A 22,139-nucleotide genomic window follows, 5' to 3' on the forward strand; every position below is an offset into this window, starting at 1 on the left:
GTGAGTCAGTGGGACCATGTAGTAATAGTGTAGTTGTGCTGACCACATCTGAAGAATGAGTAAGACATGTTGTGTGTATGTACATTTGGGGTAGCACTTTGGTTACGAGCGCACAGACAGACATGCATGGGGACACAAACACACACATAAACAGACGCTACACACACATGCTCACACATTTACATATGCATGCAAGCACACAATCAACACGCACATAAACACACACACACACACCTGGACTAGTTGCTACTGGAGCAGCTTTGGTTTGATAGATTACACAATTTGTCATTCCAATCAACACCATCAACATGAAACTCTTTGCCATTTTCAGCCTCTTAAATTGTAGCAGGTAGCACAAACTTGAGGATGCTGCAATCTGCTGTTCTATTTATACTGAGTGATTGTGTTGTGGGATCAAGTTTCACTTACCCTTAACTGTAGCATTACTATGGGTTCTGTGTTACATGTAAAGTCCATTAGACGGAATTCACCAGAAATGACTTAGTTAACTATCAGGAAGTGCCCTACACATAATATTTTTATGTGCTTTAGCTGATCCATATGTATTGTGGCGTATTTTTTTTGTATAGGGTGTAGCTACATACTTCTATACAACAATCCACTCATGAACCAGCTGAAATATCCTGTTGCTCCTTGGAGCAGAGCTCTGCTGTTGACATACTTTTAAAAAGTTAGGGGTTTCATTAGTTGTAGTAAGCCTTGTTCTATAAATTAAGCTATTGTAATCTTGTACCACCTTAAGGCAGCACTCCCTGGCCTTCATTTAAGATCTGGCATTTATTTGAACCCAGCTCTAATATGGATAAATATGGTAATATGTACGCATGTCCTGTCAATGATAGTTCCTATTTATTTGGTTTGTTGTATATGCTTGTATATATTATCTTTTTTGGTCAATGCTGTACATTTTAATTTGATTGCTTTTGTTTACTTTGACTGGCAGCATTGACTCTAGATTCAGTTTCCTGGTGGCTTTTCCTTAGGGTGACATGGCATGCTCTTCTCCCACACATTATTTTCAGTTGTTCCTAGTACTATAAAATCGCTGCTCTGAAAAAACTTTTTGCTACTTCATGAGTTTAGTGCACATGATACATTACTAGTTCATGTTGTGCTTATATTTTTTATTATTTGGTGGCCTTCTAATGACACTGCACCACACACATTGATTAAACATCTTGTAGTATGAGTTTGTCTGGTTCTGAAGAACTACAGTACACACTAACTGTGTTATGATGTAACATGTGAACACACAATGATGTACCATATACACACAATTTTTTTGAGTGACATAATTTTCGTGGATTTCATGGTTGCTTTGCTGTCCACAAAATTTTCATCTTCGAAAATTGTGCATACACTTTGTATATACGTATGTGTTAAGCTTAAATGACATATGTTTGCAAGCTCTTATACCCCTTTACTGCTTCCAGTAATTATACCAAGAGCTCTGAATACATTGATTATAGATTTTTCAATGAATAAATGATACAGCAGTACAAAAACAAAGAAGATGATACACAAATTAGCAAATAGCCATAAAACTAAGGAAAATAACTACAACAAAAGCAATTAAACTAAAATGATAAATAACTACCTTACTACAACTAATCACTAATGAAGGGGAAATAACTACAGTATTAAGTTTCAATATATGCACTTTTCTTTTGTCCCTATATAAAATGTTTAATATTTTGTCTTCTTTGTTGTAGAAGAACAATGACCTTTAAAGTAAGGTGTTTTGAATGGTTCATGGCATGTGTATGGATTGTGATTTACTTCAGAAATGAGACCATCTCTTGGCAGGTGAAATGTGAGACAGCCATCTGGGAGATAAAATCCCAAACTGATTTCATCATGGCGGCCAGCTCCATACCGTTCTAGTTCTAGCCAAGCACTGCCATCACTGTTTGGTGTGAAATATTTTGAGCGGTGCTCTGGACCCAGCTTAGGAAATTCATCAAGGTTGTCATCTTCTTCACAGCAGATTAAGACTACCTTATTGATTTCTCTTCTAAAAATCTGTGTGTAACCAACACGGAATGCAACACTCTTGTACTCTACTTTTGTCTTGCAATGTCTATTTCTTGCTTCTAGATACAGTTTGATGGCAACATCATAATTTGTCCTAAACTGTAGTGGTCCATATATGCTGTAAGTGGTAGGGTTTGTACCAAAGTATAACAGCTTTATGTTTTTAAGGGGATTATTAGCTTCTTTGTGGATCCATTTCCAGTTCGTGCAATCATGACACTGGTTTGGGTCTTTAATGAGATATGAACGGTACTCAATTTCTGCTATTCGGAAAGTTTTTACATTTCCTATAAGATTGAGTGTGTTTGCTCTCCTATCCCACATTCCCTGCAGTCGGTCATGATGAAAAGAATGACAGATATGTGTGAGTCTCCTTCGGGCGATTCCAATTGATAATGATAAAACACTTGCAAATACTCCTATCATAAGTAGCTCTGGTTTCCTGCGCCAAAACAACAAAGTTACTACTGAATGTCACACCTAGTGATACTGATGTGTGTATGGACGATGGATATATATACATTTTACAGTTTTAAGATTTTGTTATGTTATTAGTGTGACTTTCTTACATGTTGTCAATTATATCCCTGGCCAAACTTAAAATTCCTAATTTTTCCTTATACATGGTTTGTTTAGCTACCCATTTTTTGGTAACATAATTATGACTGGCGAACGCACACATACTGCAGTAAAAGAAAGAATGGTTCCAGACTTAATGTTTTTGTCTGAACGCAGAGGCGGTGGAGAAGGGGAAGGGGGGGCTGCAACCCCTGTGAAAAAAATTATGGGGGAGGCTTAGCCCCTCTAAAATTATCTGTGGCTGTGATGAAGAGTGTTAGCCCTCCAGTGCCTAACTGATAAAACAGATAAAAACAAACAAACAAAACAAGAGCCTAGCTTAATAGCATCATTCGAGATACTCTAATAGATAATAGAGCAGTCAAGATCGAGATACTCTAATAGAGCAGTCAGAGTATTCTTTGAGGAGTAGTGCAGCAAGCTACGTATGTAATTATAAATAAGGAAATATAGTCTAGTTGGTAGAGCAACTATTACCAGTAGGTAATGACCTTTTTTTTGTCTTTGACTTACAACTAGGCCATGGCATCACCAAGCTAGACCCCCCCCCCCCCCCTCCCTAAAAATAAGTGGTTTCTCCGCTGCCTCTGCCTGAAGACTCTGAATGCGTACTCCAATTATCAAATTACTGACTCAAAAGTGATGTGGCAATTAAGCTTTGCTTTCAGTTATGTTCAGCCTGTTAATGATGTTTAAGTAGTTAAACATAGTTAATGTTACACTCAAGCAAGCATGCAGTACAACTCAGATCAAACCTGCGATGATGCAGGGCAACATTAGGAATATGGGAGGTGCATCAATAACAGTAACGCATGCGTAGCAATGCAGGTGTCACATGTTACCATCAAAAGCCCCAAGCCCCATTAAAGCCATACTACCATACTTAGAAATAAGACCTGATCATCCTAACAGCCCATGCTTCATCTTCAAGGATGGACGCACCCTCACCCGCCAGTGTTTCAGCAACATTCTGAACACTTTACTCCCTAGACTTGGTTTTGTCTATGCTAAATACAACACCCACAGTTTCCAAATTGGGACAGCTACTGCTATCAAGCAAGCAAATATACTGGACACATCCATTCAAATGCTGGTAAGATAAAAGAGTAATGCCTACATTAAAACTCCCCTACAGGAGCTCGCTCGCTTTTCAAAATACCTAACTTCAATTGCAAGCTACCAATGGCAAGACCACTGAAAGCTATCAGAACAAACTTCATCTATCTTCACTAAAATCAGCAATCAAAAACACATAACTGTTTTATGCATATTTTCACTTGCACGTTTCCATACTTGATTAAATGCACACACCACACAAATCATGGCAACAGAAGCACATGGTGGTGTACAGGCCCAGCTTCATTGTTATAAGGACAAGATCTAATGCTTGGGTGGAAAGCAGTAACCTTTCTATGGCATCTAGTATCAGGAATCAGTGGTGGGAAGCTTCTTTCACCCCCAATTCCTTTGCTCTCACTCAAGCAAAAACACTAAGCTAGCATGTTTTCCCCTCAAAACTTTCCAAAGTTAACAGGTTTTCCCATGCAGCAGTCGAGGATCTGTACACCAATCAAACCCCCTTTAATCATCAGATTATAAGGGGACAGCAACCTCAGGATCAGAACATTAAAGGACTGGGTAGATGTACAGGTGAGTGTCAAACATTAAGTGATGTTTAAGGAGTTAAACATACAGTAGTTAATGTTACACTCAAGCTAGCATGCAGCACAACTTGTATCAAACCTGGTGGTGATGCAAGGCGTACAGGAGGTGCATCAATAAAAGTAATGCATGCACAGCAATATGCACAACCAGGTGCCACAAGTTATTATCAAAAGAAGTTAACCCCTCCCTCCCCTCCCCAAACATACAAACATTTATTACTGCATATGTATAATTATGTGCTTCCTCTCCTTAGTTTACTCACTGTAGTATCTTACAACCAGCACCAACTCAGTCAAGATTATGGCCATGTATGTATGTGTGTAAATTCTCCCCTCACAGCTAATTGCCCAAATGAGTGCTCGCCTAGTGGATTATCTCGCATGCCACAGAACCACCACTCAACCAAGAATATCACTGTTACCAATGTGTGCATGTGTTCTAATTCTCTCCCTGAAATGTGCAAGCACCTCATTACCCAGTGGTGTGCTCACCTAATGGATCAACTTGCACACCACAAAATTGCCACAGCCACTGATCCACCTCTAATTCTCTCCCTGAAATGTGCAAGCACCTCATTACCCAGTGGTGTGCTCAACTAATAGATCAACTTGCACACCACAGAATCACCACAGCCACTGATCCACCACTTTGCCATTCATCATGGTACCAATATCGCTGCCATTATTGGCAAATACTGGCAAGCCATCACCGCTGCAATTTGCACTGGCAGTGCACCATACAGCGCTGCAATAGTTTTTTGCTACGCACACTGTATAGTTGCTTATTGCAACATCTCAACTCCTTCTAGTAGAGAGAGTGACAGTATGGGGCTTCAACTAGGATAACTGCCACATTGAATAGGTCATTCTTTCTTTCTTTTGGGAATCTAGTATTAGGAATTGGTGGTGGGGAACTTCCCTCACCACCAATTCCTTTGCTCTCACCCAAGCAAAAAAACTAAGCTAGCATGTTTGCCCCTCAAACCCTTCCAAAGTTAACAGGTTTTCCCATGCAGCGGTTGAGGCCCTATACACCTACCAAATCTCCTTTAATCATCAGATTATATGGGAACAGCAACCTTAGGATCAGAACATCTAGATAGGCTGGCAGGTAGATGTACAGGTGAGTGTCAAACATTAACACAGAGTTAAAAACGAAGAACAGTAGAGGTGCCTCTGCAATCAATCCAGTTGCAACGGAAAATACAGATGATTCTCATTTATACAGTAGGGAAGCCATCATGCACTACTGCCAATAGACACCTTGGACTGTCAACGAGAGGACAAATATGTGTGCATTATAATGTACGTGTTTGCCTATGCCAAAAGACACCTGTCGGGCCGAAGCAATGTCAAACAGTGAAAAAGTCAAGCCTGTATAGTTTTAGCCATTATCAAGTTATGCTAGTCTGAAGGCATTAGTCAGTCAGTCAGTAGAAAATTCCAGTAAATAAAAATAATGTAAAATTTCATAGCAATTTATTGGAAGCATTTAGGGTCATACCGAAGGCACTTTTGGGCTTGATTATACCTAACCAATACTGCCAAGGTGCCAGTAAGGTATGTAAAGCTGGTTTTTGAGTGATATTTTTGGCCACACCTCTGTGATCCCTAATATACAGTACTGCTGTACTGTATTATAATCATGCATTCAACTTGGTGTGTATGATATGCATACACGTGTACACTAAGAGTCCTTTACATAAGAGTATTTTACAGCATTGTCGTTAGTGTTATATCGAAAATAAAGGAGATCTGTTGCCAAGTACTAAATTATAGCATGAGCAAGGGCAAAGTAATGCTTTAAATTTCTTTTGCAATATTCCTAGTGGATTGAAACTTGGATTATAAACACACTATCATGGTTGCTTACATTGGAGCTACATTGGTTGTACACTTAACAGTACTAGTCTAGATATAATGTTCTGGCCTCCTTATATTGTACAACAAGCCTTTTGATTGTAATTTCAATAAAATTCTGTTAACTTAGCTGCTGATTACTGCATTCAGGTATTTTGTTAGCAGTACCATTTATTGTGGAGGTTGTGGACTGTTAACTGCTCACTGCTTACCACAATAACTTTGTAAAACTTTGTGAATTTTGTAAAAACAGGTATAAGCCAATGTGGTGTATAAGCCAATAAGCCAAATAAAGCTGGTAAAGCTGGAATAAGCCAATAAGCCAATGTAGTCTATATAAGGTGTATAAACCAATGCACCACACATACACTACACTTTATGGCAAATAAGATACACACTTCAATTTGATCTTGCCATGCAAAGTTACATTTATAATCAAAGTGGTTTCATATTAACATTGCATGCATAGGTGGATCTGAGGGGGGCCAAGGGGGGGCTTTACCCTCCCTGGCCATTTTCTTGCCCCCCCTTGGACATGCAGGACTATATTGGCACCAGAAACAGGTATCATACATTCACACTGTATTCATAAGTACAAAGCGCCAATAGGCAAATAGAAGACAACAGTTATAATAAAGAAAATGAGACAAACATTAGTTTGAATTTTGTGCTAAAGATCGAGATACTCTATAATAGAGCAGTCACTACTCAGTCACAATTCTAATGTCATTGACTGATAGTTTTTGCAAATTATAACAATACTACCTTATTTTGTTTAGTGCACTTTACCATCCAACAGGTTTGTCTAATTAATTTTATATTATGCTTTGAAAAGCATACATTTTGTTAGCTAAATGTGACTGAATTTGACAAAACAAGGCTTCGACGCACAAAGCTTTGTTAGGAGATACGGCGATTTTAAGGAATCATTGTGTAATAACTTCCCAGTGCCTACAGCTGTGCAAACAAAATTTGCACCAATTGTTCATCTGTTCACTAGCTATCACTGAGTGGGTGTATACATTTCTGATACCCAAAATTTGCCCTGTTTTGAGCAGCTTTTTTCGAGCGGGTAATAATATCACAGATGGTAGTAATAGGGTGGGAGGGTGGGGGTAGTAATAGGGTGGGAGGGTGGGGGTGGACGGTGGTCTTAATATACGGGTATAAAATGGAGTAAGAAGACGATTGGAATCCAGAGGCCAAGTTTGGGCTCTCCATGGCCCTCCATGGCCCTCAAATTACTCCAAATTGACTGAGAACAATATTGGCGAGCTCTCTGTGAAGTCCCAGCTCACTACACACCATTATCACAACGCCATGGCCATTTAATGGTGCCAATCTCACACTCGTGGCTTTGACAGGGTCGGAAGAAAGCTGCTACAGAAACCAGACTTGTCAGTGCTGAAGGAAGTACAGTGTGAAATATGATAGTGTATTAGACCAGCAATCCATTTCTGGTAAAATCGTAAGTTTGATTTTGTGTGTGTGGAAGCCTTGTTATGTGAAATCCGGTCACAAATAGCTATATATATATATCAAAAATGCTCCCAAATTCAAATCTAGGAGGTCTAATTTTAAAACTTTTCTCAGAAGATATCCAACCAGAGTCTTAGAAATTGTATGCCCTTCATTCATCCAGTTACACCAAACAAAATTTTAAAATGAGTGTACTTGTGTACTATAGAGTTCCATTGTTCTCCTCTTAGTGGAATAAACACTGTTTTATCCTATAGCATCTTCCCCCCCCCCCCCTCCCTCTTAGCCCTCTCCTAGCAGTGTCTCCTAGATCCGCCTATGATTGCACACGTGTGTGTGTGTGTGTGTGTGTGTGTGTGTGTGTGTGTGTGTGTGTGTGTGTGTGTGTGTGTGTGTGTGTGTGTGTGTGTGTGAGCGAGAGAGAGAGAGAGAGAGCGAGAGAGTGGTAACATAGCCACTTGCTAGGGCATTGGTAATAAAAAGGTTCCAGGTTCAATGCCTGATTTTGCCAATTTGATGTTGTTTTTTCCTTGAGCAAGAAACTTTACTCACATTGCTTTAGTCTACCCAGCTGTATACTAGCGACCTGGTGGCCTGGTGTCATCAGGGGAAGCAGCCCACCCTGCTGTAGCATCAATGGATACTAGGGAAGCAAATTCCCAACTGTCCTTGTCTTGCTTAGCGGTGTTGGCGGTGTTGGCAGTGTTGTGGAACTTCGGGTTTTGCGACCTCTCTCTGTGAGACCTGGACAGTCCTCCTGCAGGTTACGATAGCCCTGCCCCAGGAGGATTTGCCTGCACAAGGCTCAAGCACCTGAGTGGTGTGCAGGCATCCCAGTGCTGGTTCACTAGGCAGCAATAGTTGTGTTTTGGAAGGCTGTGGTATGCTAAGCTTTAGGCTCTGTGTGTGTGTGTGCGTGTGTGTGTGTGCGCGTGCGTGCGTGTGTATGTGTCTGTGTGTGTGTGTGGGGGTGCGTGCACGCGCGCGTGTGTGTGTGTGCGTGTGTGTGTGAGAGAGAGAGAGTGTGAGTGTGCAGTGCGTGTGTGCATTTACAACATGCAGTTTGTTAACTTACATGGTGTTCTTATCACCTAATGGTTCTTCAATTTCTACATCGACCGGACTACGCTCATTGTAATTTGCCATCTTGTACAGTGTTTTTTACCTGTAATGTACACATTTGCCATTTAAATTATTTTATAAGCCACTGCATGTATAAGGTGAAGTTGAATATTTGTATATACACTTATATTTACTTGATAGAATATTTGGAGAGGTGTATTTCTGTGTTTGTAATGTGCATGATTGCAGAATGGTAATCTTCAAATAATCCAGAACAGATATCTTTCACAATAGTGGAGATTATTGTAATGTTTTATTGTATGTATATGTGTCTCTGCTCTTTTTAGAATTTTTCTTAACTACCTGCATACTTGCATACATCATACTATAAGTAACTAAGTCTGCAAAAACCTGACATGATAGCGTTTTCATGAAAATGAGTTTTAGGGGTTTTGTTGAAAGTTTGAAGACGATAGCATTTAAACTGCTTGAGTTATTGCAGATTGTTTTGTGGCAATGACAAAATAGCACATTACAAGAAAGGCACTTGAGCAGTAAACCGCGTGTTTCAGTAAACGTATGCATCTCACTTGAAACAAATTGGCAATAAACTGTCTACAGATCAACTCCATTGTAGGTCTGAAAATTACGACAATGCGCAAATTTTAATGGAAAGCAGCATCTTATGATTTGCCATGTGAGAAAACGTTGTGAACAAGTGACTGGGATTGAGCTACATTTCAGCACTGTGGTGATTGCTGTACTGGTAGAGGAGATGGGAGAATATGAAAGTAAAGACATTGCATTCTTGAATCATTGATGAAGCCATTGATGGACACCTGGCTATCTACCTAGCATTTGGTGTTATGTAAAAAATCACTACTGAAAGATCAAAGAGCTTTGATTGTGCTTTACTAAGTATAATAATAATGTGCACGGTACAAATACAAAAATGTTAGAGTAAACCTATTGTATTATGGCTACTAGTGCATTTCCAGGAATTATCTTGTTCTCTTAGGTGGCGGTGGTGTAAAGGACTCATCTTCACTATCAGAGCATGGTGTTTCTAGACCACCTGAAGGTATTGGACACACTTCATCTCGTACCTGTAATAAAATTTTATCCAATGATAGATGCTATCAATAGTTACCTCTTCTGGACAAAATTCCCGAATTTTATTGTACAAATATTGTTGTCGTTCTGCAGGTAGCCCTGGAGGGTCAATCACAGAAGGAAGAGTCAACGAACTAAAATTGTGATTGTCTCTAAGAATGTTATATGATTTCTCCCTAGCATAACATGTGGTTTTGACAAAAACTTCCCCAGGATGCTGGTGACTAAATCTGAAATGATGGAACTTCTTTATTCCAACAATCTTTTTTGTGTAATGATCCAAGTAGCTCCCCCAGTCATACATTGGCACAATGCTAGTTCCATCTTGTGCTCCAACCAGTTGAGAGTGGTTTACAATGGAGGACACTGACACTGCAATGGCAATATCTTGAAGGCACCCAAGATTTGTACGCCTCAACTTCTTTTTAATGAGACCAAAGCAAGTGTCTGGGGAAAACTTTGTGTGTCCAACAATTAAAAATGAGAAAGTAATTTCCTTGTGGAGACCTGTTAATACCCTCCACATAAAGTAGGCTATTACATGCCGGTTTTTGTTCTGTCCACTGCAATTATCAGCATGGAGGTGGACACGCGATTCTCCCATGCCATGTGTTTCAAAAAAATGGTGGAGCAAGCTGATGACAGTGTTGGCACCTTTCCCTGTGATATTTGCCTCATCAATTAGGTAATTTATCTGTAAGAAAATGCATTATTTTAATAGACAAATCAGATAACTACAATAACCCATTGTATATAATGGTTTTGTGCTTTTGTACGAGTGCATTATCTACATGCCTGTCGTGGTATTCCTTCACAACAAACTCCAAAAAGGCCACACTTGCGAGGTGTTAGGAAGTTCATCGGTCCTGGCTGTTGTGGATTACATGGGTAATGCACCTGAGTAAGTATACAATGTATAATTATATTGAAATACAATTGTAGGCTAACTTGTTGAGCAAAATCAAAGCTGTAGTGGACCGTGATATCATTTTGCAAAGGTCGAATATGACTAGCAGGCTGTGGTGGTGAAAATTCATCATTTGGACCAGTGAAGTGAGTTTTGAGGGCGGTTGCAGACTTCTTACATACATCTTTGTAATAATTTCTCTCATCAGATACCAGCTGTATGTGTTTCTCAGCAACTTTGATGGCCTAAAGCATCATATCAAATAATAAAATACAAAAATTGTGTACCTACTCTGCTTTTACTCTCATCTGGCATGTTTTTGGCCCTCATAATTAATGTTGAGTTCTTTTGACACACCCAGCACAGATCATTCATGGGCTTCATGACAAGAATATGTGGAGCCAATTCACGCCAGTATCGCATGAATGTAGTTCTGGCAGCAGCTCGAAGACCTGCCTTAGCACACGAAGCGCTGTATTGTTCCCACACCATCTGTGAAAGGTGTGCATGTCATTTGCAATCACACTATAATAGTTTAAATTAAATGTCTTTACCATCTTTGTAGTGCTGGATGGCAGCAGCTGCACTTCACTATTTTTGTGCCCAGGCACTCTTCCTGGTAGAAGAATGGCATTCTCCTCAGCGTAGTTTACTAGGAATTTAAGAATCAACTTGATGTGATTGAATGGCAAACAATTCCATGGCCGCTTCCCACTTGCTTTGTGCTCCCGGACGACCAGGCCATTAGCCATGAGATGTTTCCTGATGCTGATAACCTTACCTTTACCTGCAAGTCAGGTAATTTTACACATAGTAATAATGGTAGTGGTTATTTGCCTTACCTATGCCATGTAGATATGCAAATGTTTTCTGGCAAATTTTTTTCCCTTTGTGGAGATATGTAGAATGTGGCTTGCTCCTCTTCTTGCTGGAATGACGAGTGGTTGTTTCTGTTACCTCATCTGTAAAGGCCATTATTTGCCCCAGAAGTAGAATGTCGAGTTCAGATTTTGACATCTCATTGCAGAAATCTCTTGTGTACTGGTAGTGTGGAGGAGGAAACTGCCTACTGCATGGAACACCTTTCAACAAGCGCTTACAGCCACAGCTGAAGGAATCTGGTAGTACAGAAAGCTTGTCAAAACCATCTGAGTGGTCAGCTGGTGGAAGAGGACTGCTTTGATGTTGTGAAGTTGAGTCTGCAGGTGAAACATCTGTGACATTGAACTCCAAAGCTGATGACTCCAATGTTGACACTGGGCGAGACTCATCATCACCATCTGAATGAGAGTCACTTGTCACTTCCATTGAAGCACCACTGAGTAGTAAGGCTTCAACATTGTGTTCATCATCTATTTTAACCAAATTGTGTATACTGTGATTATTGTAATTAATAATGATTTAATGCATTATTTGTAACAATAATTTGCTAATTTTGTAAGGATTTTACTCTCTCTACCTGAGCTTTCCCCTCTGTAATCTTTCTCCTGGGACTCGGTCTCTTCCACATTTTCACTATCTGTATGCAACAACGACTCTGCAAAAAATTTATGTATAATAAAACTGAGGAATGTACAGTACATACTTACCATCATCACTGTGATATGGGAGATCCCCAGGCGTATCCTCACACCAGTAATCTTCGAAGCATGTCCGGATGGCATTAGCATCTTCGCCTTCTAGCAGCGAAGACAAACCATCTTCATTCAGAAGCTTAGCAATCTCTGCTTCCATAACCTGACCACCAGTACTCAATCGCCTCAGGTCTGCCATAGTCCATGTGCTACTACTACAATGGCCAAAATTATTGCTGATATCTACTTAATGGTGGATCGTGTAGACCTGAAAGTTGGTGAAATATTAGTTTGTGCTATGTAGAATCATTAGGTGTATCCAGTTAAATTTCTATGAATTTTGACAAGGTTGTTGTATTTTTGGGCCATACTGAAAATTTCACATTGTGCTATTATGTCAGGTTTTCGCAGATCCAGTTGCATAATTATGTTATGTACAGATCTGATGAATTGATCATACAGCGTAGCTGATAGGATTTTCAGCAAACTGCTCTGATATGTGAGTCTTTCCAGTTCCTCGCCCCAGTTATATACTTAAACTTTTTTTACTTATAGTCACTATCAGAAAAGGTACATAGAAATTGTCAATATGCTAGTATTGCATTCTAAGACTGCTATCTAATTATAGTACTGGTATCTCCACACCTAATTTGCTTACCTATTACTTGTTAAATGATTCAGAATCTGCTATTAAACCTGTTTTATTTTATCTCTTACACTTTCACAGAGTCACAACTGAACTGATTCACTCTATACAGGATAGCTACTTTTGTACGTGGAATTGTATGGCCTTCATTAATTATTGTATGGATATCAACTTTCACTTGTACAGCTGCTTTTCGGAAAGGAAAACTCCCAGATATGTTATAATCCGTTTTTGATGTACATATTTCAACTATCTAATGCAATGCAATAGATGCATATATCACTTGTACAGCTTCAGCTTCAAGGATGGCAAGTGTTAGCCAAGTCAGTTGACCTGTTGGTTAAGTACCTACTGAACATCTATATGGCTTTATCATGCACACAGAAAGTTGCCACCATTAAACACTAGCCTTTGTAGCAACTGTTAACATGTAATTCCATGGATAAGGTCTAAGTGACTATCAGTATCACATACACTGTACATGTATTAACTTTGTTATATGTATCCCAAAAACATATTAGCATATCTTCAATATAATGTATGCATTTCAATGTAATTATTCATAAGCCACTAAACACACATAGCAAAGAAGCAGACACTCTGGAACCATGTATTATTAAGAATACTCTGGTATTCCCCTTGAGAGGTTAACTTGCTGGGACCACATCACTATGTTAGAGACTTAGACAATCAAAACAAGTTTGAAACACCACTTGGACAGAGACAACAACACACGATGCATTGCAATAGAGTACTGTAGCACAGGTGGTAGTCAACAGTAAGAAGCCAGCTTGATCAGTTCCTAGTGTGATTTTAAAAATCATATCCCTGTGTTACAGTAGGTTGCAAAATAAAGTTAACGTTTCGTAATTGTAATTACGGTGTGATTACTAAGTAATTACCATGTTTGTACTGTAATTACATTTTGACAGTAATCTGTAATTATGCAAAAAAGTAGTTTTTCACCAGCCATATATATAATATACTCATAGTTACCAATAGAGCATAATTCGTAATTACGCTTTGTAATTACGCTACTACAGCGTAATTAAAATTACAAAACGTTAACTTTTTTCTGCAGTCTACTGTATGTAGACAGAAAATTGGCTCCATAATGTTAGTAATTTAATACATACATATTACTTTACACCACAGTGTATGATGCTCTAATAAAGTACACAACTACACATATAAACCATCACCTATACTTCTGTTACAGTGGTAAAATTAAAATGTAAACTTTTTGACATATGTTACAAACTTTCATAGCATTCAATATTTGAGTGTATCATTTAAGAAAAATGCTATAAATATCCTCTCGCATTTCATATGCAAGAAATACTGGAACTACTAAACTACCTATTAACTAACCTTATAATCCCCATGGAAATTGCCTGTATGCATAAGGTAATCCCTCTTGTTGGCTTGCAAGAACAATGCAAAAGACAGATCCTACCTGGTCTCCACAATGCAGGCAATGACAGTGGCAACATGCATTACCAGGCCCAAGATTAGGAAAGTAATGTTTAACAGAAAGAAATCAAATAAAAAATATCATTACTACTCAAAATTATGATCTGAATAAACATATGTATGCATTGCATTTTTTGCTATTGATATTTTAAAATATGCTCTGCTGTATAATACAGTCACTTTTCTTAACACAATTGACATATCTCCTATTATGTCTGGAAAGGGACAACTTAAATGCAGCTACAGTACCTGCTCATCATAATGTGGTCCCCAGTGTATTCTTATGTTTTCTATAAACACATGTGTGCAATTAAGGCTACTACTAGTGTTTGCAAATTTTCAATTGGTATGTGAGCACTGTTGTTAGTACATTGGTACTATAATTATATTGTAGAGCCTATATACCTTCTGTATCTATGTAGTACAGAACTGTATGACAACATTTGCATTTGTTTTAGTGATTGTGGTTATGTTTGAACTGAATGGCTAGCTGATGTCAATAAAGCACAAGATAGTTATTATACATTTACCATGAAGCCACTCTGTATATACTACACCTACACTATACCCATATTTGTCTTGTGTTGTAGCTTACTTTGTAATGGAATATTCCCTGGGACTGTACTGAAATAGTACAAGTGCGGGAAGGGTAGCTCTGTAATCTGAACTATGATAGGTATGTGTAGTGGTGTTAGCGTTACGTGTCGTTTCTCATAGGTCGACATGCTAGTTTTAAGTGTAATTCCTTTGAATCTCATACATGCCATACGTTTGTTGGCACTTTGTATATATACACATACATTTAATAAGTTGTAAGACAAATAGAAGTAGTTTCTCTGGAGCTCTAAGGATTTTTTGTCATAATTCCAGCCCTTATCCTCCTCATGTCTCTATCTTGAAGAAAATGCAGGTTTTGAATACCTATACCTACAAATCAATAGTGACCTTGCTCCATGCACACAAAGCTAGTTGCACAGACAAAGGCAAGTGAAAGATGAGCACACAAATAACAAGCCATCTTTGATTAGTTCTTATCTCATCTGTCTGCCAAGCATGATGGTAATGTTTTCGATACAGCAGTCCATCAACAGACAACACAGAATAGGTAAAAAACTGCCTTGCTGTATATCTAGTGCACAACCAGCTGATATAGTGCTCTGGTATGAAATAGGGTAGGCTTCATTGGTATAGGGCATCTGTCATAAACAAAGGAGTTTCTTCTGTGAAGTGTGAACCATTTGCAAAAATAAATAAATAAAATGATAGCACAAATGTTTCACACAGCAAGTTCCCCATCTCAAGAACAGCGTACAATTCAACTAGTATATTTGATACATATCATAAGGTGTATGTGTGTTTTTCATGGCTAAAAACACTCAGTGTGCTACTACTTATGTTCAGTATTATTTTGAGCTAAAATGCTCTGTACATAATCTAATATACATACAGTACTAATAGTAACTGAGCTGTAAACATAGTCAATCACAGCAATGTACTAAAAATTCATGCCATTTACATGTAACAATTTCAAAAAAATTGCATGCTTAACTCTTGGGCTAGCAGATGACCTCATGAAATATTAGATGTCATACCTTAACTTTTTAATGCTAATTTGACTCTTAGCATATTCTCACATATTTGAAAGTGTAAATATATTTAAGGAGGTCTTTGTGAGCTGTTAGGGTATCTCACTCAAGAACAGATTTATATCATAAATCATGCTTTAGGTTATTTAATAGTTCTATATTTTAAACAACACAAGAAATACAATATATACTCACAGCTTAAGAAAGCTTTGATTTCAGAACCTTTCTGTACCAATAATTTAGAGTCTACATAAATACGGAAGAAATCGGCATTGTTTTGCATTGTCAGCTATTGTTTGAAATATTAAGGTTTCCTTTACGTGACTTGTTAAGTGACAAGTTGAATATTGTTATGACTGCGGCTGTTTTAGCTAATTACACTTATGTTCGCAGTCACGCACTTTATATGGCTTTGTGCATGATGCAATCCTGTACAGTTAAATCTCAGAAGCATCAAAATTCTTTGTTGCAATTAAACTGTACTGTACATGTTTATGGGATACACAAGTTGTATGGTTTGTAATGAATACGTACGGATTAATGCTCTTTATAATTTGCACATTATTTAACTAATAAATATAGTTGTTTATTTGTTGGATAGTCAGTTAATAAAGTTTTCAGCTTAGTGAAATTGTGTAGTACGTATGTACACATACAACATCAGAACCATTAAAAACCACTATGAGGTGATGCAAAACTGTTGTGTGGTTATTCTGATTGTGGTTCAGTGATGTTTGTAGGCTATTTGTTGAAAATTCATTTATTGAAATGATATGGAAAATACTGGGTCATACATGCTGAACAGTATGTTGCTTCACTGAAAATCTTCATGGGTTTCACTATACCTCATTTTTGACCAAGTTATTATTGTAGAGATAGTCTTACTGTACATGAAGCCACATTTACTACAGGTTTCCAGTTTGTTAATGACATGGCATAATCATAAAAGATTCACTAAATTTACGTACACTGTATCTGTTCTTTTTGATGTTGGCAAGGGCACATTTGTGTAAACTCTAGTCTTATGTAGCACTTATATAATATAAATTTAACATTACAATTTACCTGCCATATCTGTTATCAATAACAACTGGTAGTGCTCATCTCCTGGTGGTCTGCCTCATGTTAAGGTAAAGGAGTGTACCAGTCATGTGCAGTACATTGTTGCTAACTTTAGTCTAGCCATTGGTGTTTTTCCTGTGAATTAAGAAAAATAACAGAAAATGAAAAAGGTTCCATTCCGTCTTACACTGACTATAATCAACAGTATGATAGTACTGTATAGTAAGGATAAGCAAGATTTGGGCATGGCTCATTGTAAAATATCACCCAAAAACTTGTCTCGATTTCTCCTCACAATAACATGGCAGTGTTGGTTGAGTAAAATCAAGCCCAATAGTGCCTAAATGTTTTCATCAAGTTGCTACAGAATTGTTGTTTTCCACCGAAATTAACTGGCAAATTTAATGCAATGGCTAACACTATTGTTGTTTAGTTACGTACGTGAATGGGAATAGCAAAATAAGGGTTTTGTTGTCTGATATAGCTAGCTAGTCATCAAAGAAGTAGCAGCCCTATGGTATGTTCATGTTGAGCTGAATCCTGAAAAACAGCTAAAAATTAAAAGTGGATTTTTCTCAACAGAGTTAACATTTCAGCCAACCAGATGGTTATTGGTAACAGCAAAGGTGTCAACAATAGACATGTACGGTTTGGCTCCATTACAAGTTCGGGAAAGGGCTGTAATGGACACTGTACTTATATGGTTTCCCCATAGGAAATGTATTGTGAAAATTTTGATTGGCTGTAAATATTATGTCAAACATTTGAACAAAAAGATTTTGAAATATTTTTAGTAGGTCAAGCAGTACTACAAATGAGCCAAATTTCAAGATTGTGTGTAATTGCATCCATGAGTTATTAAATGTTTTTGAGGATTCAGCTCAACGTGAACATACTATAGTGTCTTGTATGCTCCGGTATATAAACTGCACGTACAGATAAGTGATTTGCACAAACAAGTATAAGAAAAAATTGGGATGTGTAATTTGAGAAGGGATCATAGAAACAAAATGTAATAATCCCTACTTTGGTCATATGGTAATTGTACGGTCATAACTGAAGTATGAATTAAATGTGTATGGCTGCGGGTGTAGGCTGGTCTCACTTGTTTGAGTTGTTTCACTACTTTTTACTTTTACAATCCCTTTTATTTTCTTATGCTCATACTATTTGTTCTACATTATAGTAACAGAGTGAAGAAGAACCTGAGACTGGTCTAATAACCAACCTACTTTTGAGTGAAAAATAAATGAGCAAAACAAAAATCCTTATGCCTTATGCATCTTGCAGTACAGTGTATCCGTCTAAGTAAAATTGTAGCAAAATATATTTATATATTGTAATTTGTTATTTGTATCATACTACTTATTTCCATGCTTAAGATACTTTGGAAAGACTGCTTAGTATATGTGTTGGAGATATGTATTTATTGATTTCACTGTGCTTCATTTTGACCAACTTACTTTGCACAGAAGTTGAGAATCTTACGAAGAGCATGGTTTTCTGGTTTGTTTACTTTCTATCACTATGGCATAAGCATAAAAATTTTCTCCAGTACTTACGTAAAGTCTGATCTTTAAATATTGTTAAGTAGCATTTACACATACAAAGTACATATTAATCTTACAGTTTACCTGCCTTGTCAATAACTTGATCCATCAGTGTCCTGCATGGTGGTTTGTCTCAATGTCAGTGAAGGAACTAGCTATTAACTGCACATTGATGCTGACTTTGGCCTACTCATTGGTGTCCTTTCCTATGTATTGAGAAATGTTGTATGAAGAAGATTCCTTACTGTCCTATACTAACACTATGTAATTGCTTTACAAGTATAACAGAATGAAGAGAACCAGAGACTTAACTTCTGAGTACTGAGATGGTCTGGCATCAACTTGTACTATTGCTTTACATTAAGTGACAATTAACAGTGTATGGGCAAAATCCCAGGATTTGAACTGTTGGCCATCCATTATATGCCTATAGTGTTATTAAAACAAGTAGAAGAAATTTTAAGTTGGATTAGGAATGAAAAGAATAAAAAAGTATTGAAACATGAGATTAGCAAAAAGAGGAGAGGTTACCTATACCTGCAGATATACTAATGGACATTTAGCTAATCCCTAATTCAGTCATGATTTATAGTAAATGTCCATTAGTATATCTGCAGGCCCTCTTCTTTTTGCTATTTCCTTGTTTCACTTTTTTTTTCTCTAATCCAACTTCCTTTTTATAACATAGGTATGACTAATAAACCTGCACATACTGCATCAAAAGAAAGGACGGTGCCAGACATGCCATAATATTCAGAATTTTGCATCTGAAAGCATGTCCCAACAATCAAATACCGAAAAGTGCTGTGGCCATTACACTTCCTCTTTAGCTATGCATATGTTCTGCATGTTACACAGCGATACAAATGAAGAACAGTACAGTAAGTGACTGCAATCACTACGGAAAATACAGGTACGTAATAGCTACCACCACTGCTACAGGGAAGCTGTATTGTGATTCCACAAATCAACACCTTGCATTTTCAGTGAAAATAACTAGGACACAAAGGAGGACAAAGGTAAGTCCATGATGCGTGTGTTGTACATACTGTGGTTGGTGAAAAGGCACATCTTGAGATGAAGCAACGTCAAACAGTGAAAAAATCAAGTCCATAGCCTGCTTGGCTGAAGGCATCAGTTAGTTGGTCAGTTAGTAGAAAATTCAGGAAATTTTTAAAATTCCATGGAAACTTGCTGGGAAGATTTTGAGCTCTTCTGAAGGCATTCTTGGGCTTGGTTATACTTACCCAATACCACCTAGCTGTTTTGAAGGAAAACTGAGGCTGTTTTTTTGAGGGCATGATGCCTGATATACAGTAGTACCATACTATAATTATAATATGTGCTACCAACAGGGCAGTGCTAAATGCTAGAACTGGAGCGAAGCTAATTACAGTATGCTGTAGAATTTGACTCAACAACTGAGAATCATTTTAAAGTAGTATCTAACAACTTTGTGACACAAACAATGAAATTGTATTACCTAAAGATCTCTTGCTTTTTAGTGCGCTATATATACATAATATTATTGTTTTATATTCAGCGTTTAGGCATAGATAACTACAATTAACACTCAGACTTGTTACACAGGTGCCATTCTACAGTATGTGTGCTGGTAGTTCTGTGTTCCTTGTGGGTATGCTATATTTTGTGGTATAGACTCCCTCCATATACCAAAGGTTTATGTTGAAACAATACAGCACAGGGAAGCTTCATAGATGCACTGTTACAATCTAGATATTTCCTAAGCCGCTTTGTAGCTCTATAGGTGGTTTGAAGCTTCTCTGGACAATTTTGCATATACAGTACAGTAAAGCAACAATTGCAGAGCAACTAGCATAATAAAAGTAATTTTATTAGTGCTTTTTAATTAGAAGCTACATGTTACTACATACTAGCCATCCACAGAATAAATATCTTAGTAGAGGCGCCTAACACCACACACACACACATGCACACAATGGAACTCCCTTAAAATTCCTAACATCGACACAATAGATCTTGAAACATTTAAGAACGCTGTAAGTAATATAATATAATGCGTGATTGTAATGCTCATTAGCGTGTTGCCCCTAGTGGGCTTTGCTAATTAACAATAATAATAATAATAATAATAATGTAGACACTAATCTATTAGTGTACAGCATATTTACAATTGTTATGAGATCTACTAAGGTCTTGTTTGACCAGCTAACTGGGTATATCAAGACACACGGTAGTGTGTCGTGCGGCCCAAGAAGCCGGCGCGTAACACCCGTGAGTATATTGACAGGAAGAAAGAAAACGCAATTTTCGCACCTCCGTAGCTCTGTGCTTCCTTGATGAAACAAGACGATTTTTGCTGTGGACATGCCCTCCAACTGCAGCACTCCACATTCCAAATTTGAGCGAAATCGCTTCGCGCGTTCCCGAGATATGCGACTTCAAAAATTGGCTCAGTTTCTTCGTTTTTTCTTCTTATTTTTCTTTTTCTTGTCGCGCACTTACAAAAATTGCTATAAAACGCGAACGCCATATCCGATTGCCTTGAAATTTGACACACAGATGGGGGATATAAGGCGCATCTCGGTACCAACTTTCGCTGGAATACGATAAACAGGCAAAGAGTTATGAGCGATTATTCACGAAAAATAACACCAATATGTTGTCACGCCTACAGGGTAAACCGCGTATGGGAAGAAGCTGAAAATCGGTGGGTGAATAGGTTAACTATTGAACCTCAAACCTTTTGTGGTTTGAAAGAAATCGAGCTAAAAAACAGGAAGATACAACGAAAAAAACCAACAGTGTGTAACAATTACGAAATCGAGATTAGCTAATAAAAAAAAAACGACTGCTTGCCACGCCTACCAGATAAACCGCTTGGGGTAATGCTTTGAAAATCGTTGTACAGATGGAGTAATCATCTTAGAAAGGCTCATCAATGGTGTAGAAGAATCAGACTTAAAGCCACGGAGCAGGGCCGCCCACAGGGGGGGGGGGGGGGGGGGCAACTGGGGCATTTTGCCCCGGGCCCCAGCGTGAAAGGGGCCCCAGGAGGCCCCACGAAGGGCCCCCTGAATACCTGTTTAAAAGATCGATATACTCTAATAGAGCAGTCAGATCTAAATACTCTAATAGAGCAGTCACAGTATTCTTCAGAGGAGCAGTGTAGCAAGCTTATAGATAAGGAGGTATGGTTGGTGATGGGTAGTTATTGTCATTGCCAGCAGGTTGTGACCTTTTTTTTTTCTTTTTGGTCTTCACCTTACAACTTGGGTCAAGGGCCCCACTTTAACTCTTTGCCCTGGGCCCCTTAATTTCTCTGGGCGGCCCTGCCACGGAGTTATAACACGAAATCCAACTTGGTGCAGCAAATGCGAGATCGAGATACTCTAATAGAGCAGTTATCCTAATAGAGCAGTCACCCTGAAGAGAATTCAAGAGATCAGCTAGAAACAAGAAACCTGTATAGAGATCAGCTACACACAAGTCACCCTGTAGAGAGATCAGCTAGAAGAAGTTACCTTGTAGGGAGTTCATGCAACTA

The 22,139-nt window shown here is 38.2% G+C and overlaps 1 protein-coding gene across 12 annotated transcripts in view; it reads right to left on the reverse strand.

Annotated features, from left to right (window-relative positions):
* Positions 1-1,489: 1,489 nt before the first annotated feature.
* Positions 1,490-22,139, reverse strand: part of LOC136268200 (uncharacterized) — a 356,730-nt gene continuing 336,080 nt past the window's right edge. For 4 of the 12 annotated variants that reach the window (XR_010706912.1, XR_010706915.1, XR_010706909.1 and 1 more), the window contains 13 exons: positions 18,695-18,816; positions 17,064-17,195; positions 12,309-12,561; positions 12,179-12,256; positions 11,562-12,071; positions 11,274-11,506; positions 11,011-11,211; positions 10,761-10,964; positions 10,608-10,709; positions 9,850-10,506; positions 9,666-9,805; positions 8,713-8,802; positions 1,490-2,497 (listed from right to left, as the gene is read on the reverse strand). Coding sequence is in view for 1 of the 12 variants with exons in the window: in XM_066063498.1 (XP_065919570.1) it covers positions 9,701-9,805; positions 9,850-10,506; positions 10,608-10,709; positions 10,761-10,964; positions 11,011-11,211; positions 11,274-11,506; positions 11,562-12,071; positions 12,179-12,256; positions 12,309-12,492 (2,274 nt within the window). In the remaining 11 variants the exon portion in view is untranslated. The other 8 variants (XR_010706928.1, XR_010706919.1, XR_010706910.1 and 5 more) reach the window with 7 other exon arrangements.

The sequence above is a fragment of the Dysidea avara genome, chromosome 1 (genome assembly GCF_963678975.1).
Source record: "Dysidea avara chromosome 1, odDysAvar1.4, whole genome shotgun sequence".
In the NCBI taxonomy this organism is placed as follows: domain Eukaryota; kingdom Metazoa; phylum Porifera; class Demospongiae; order Dictyoceratida; family Dysideidae; genus Dysidea; species Dysidea avara.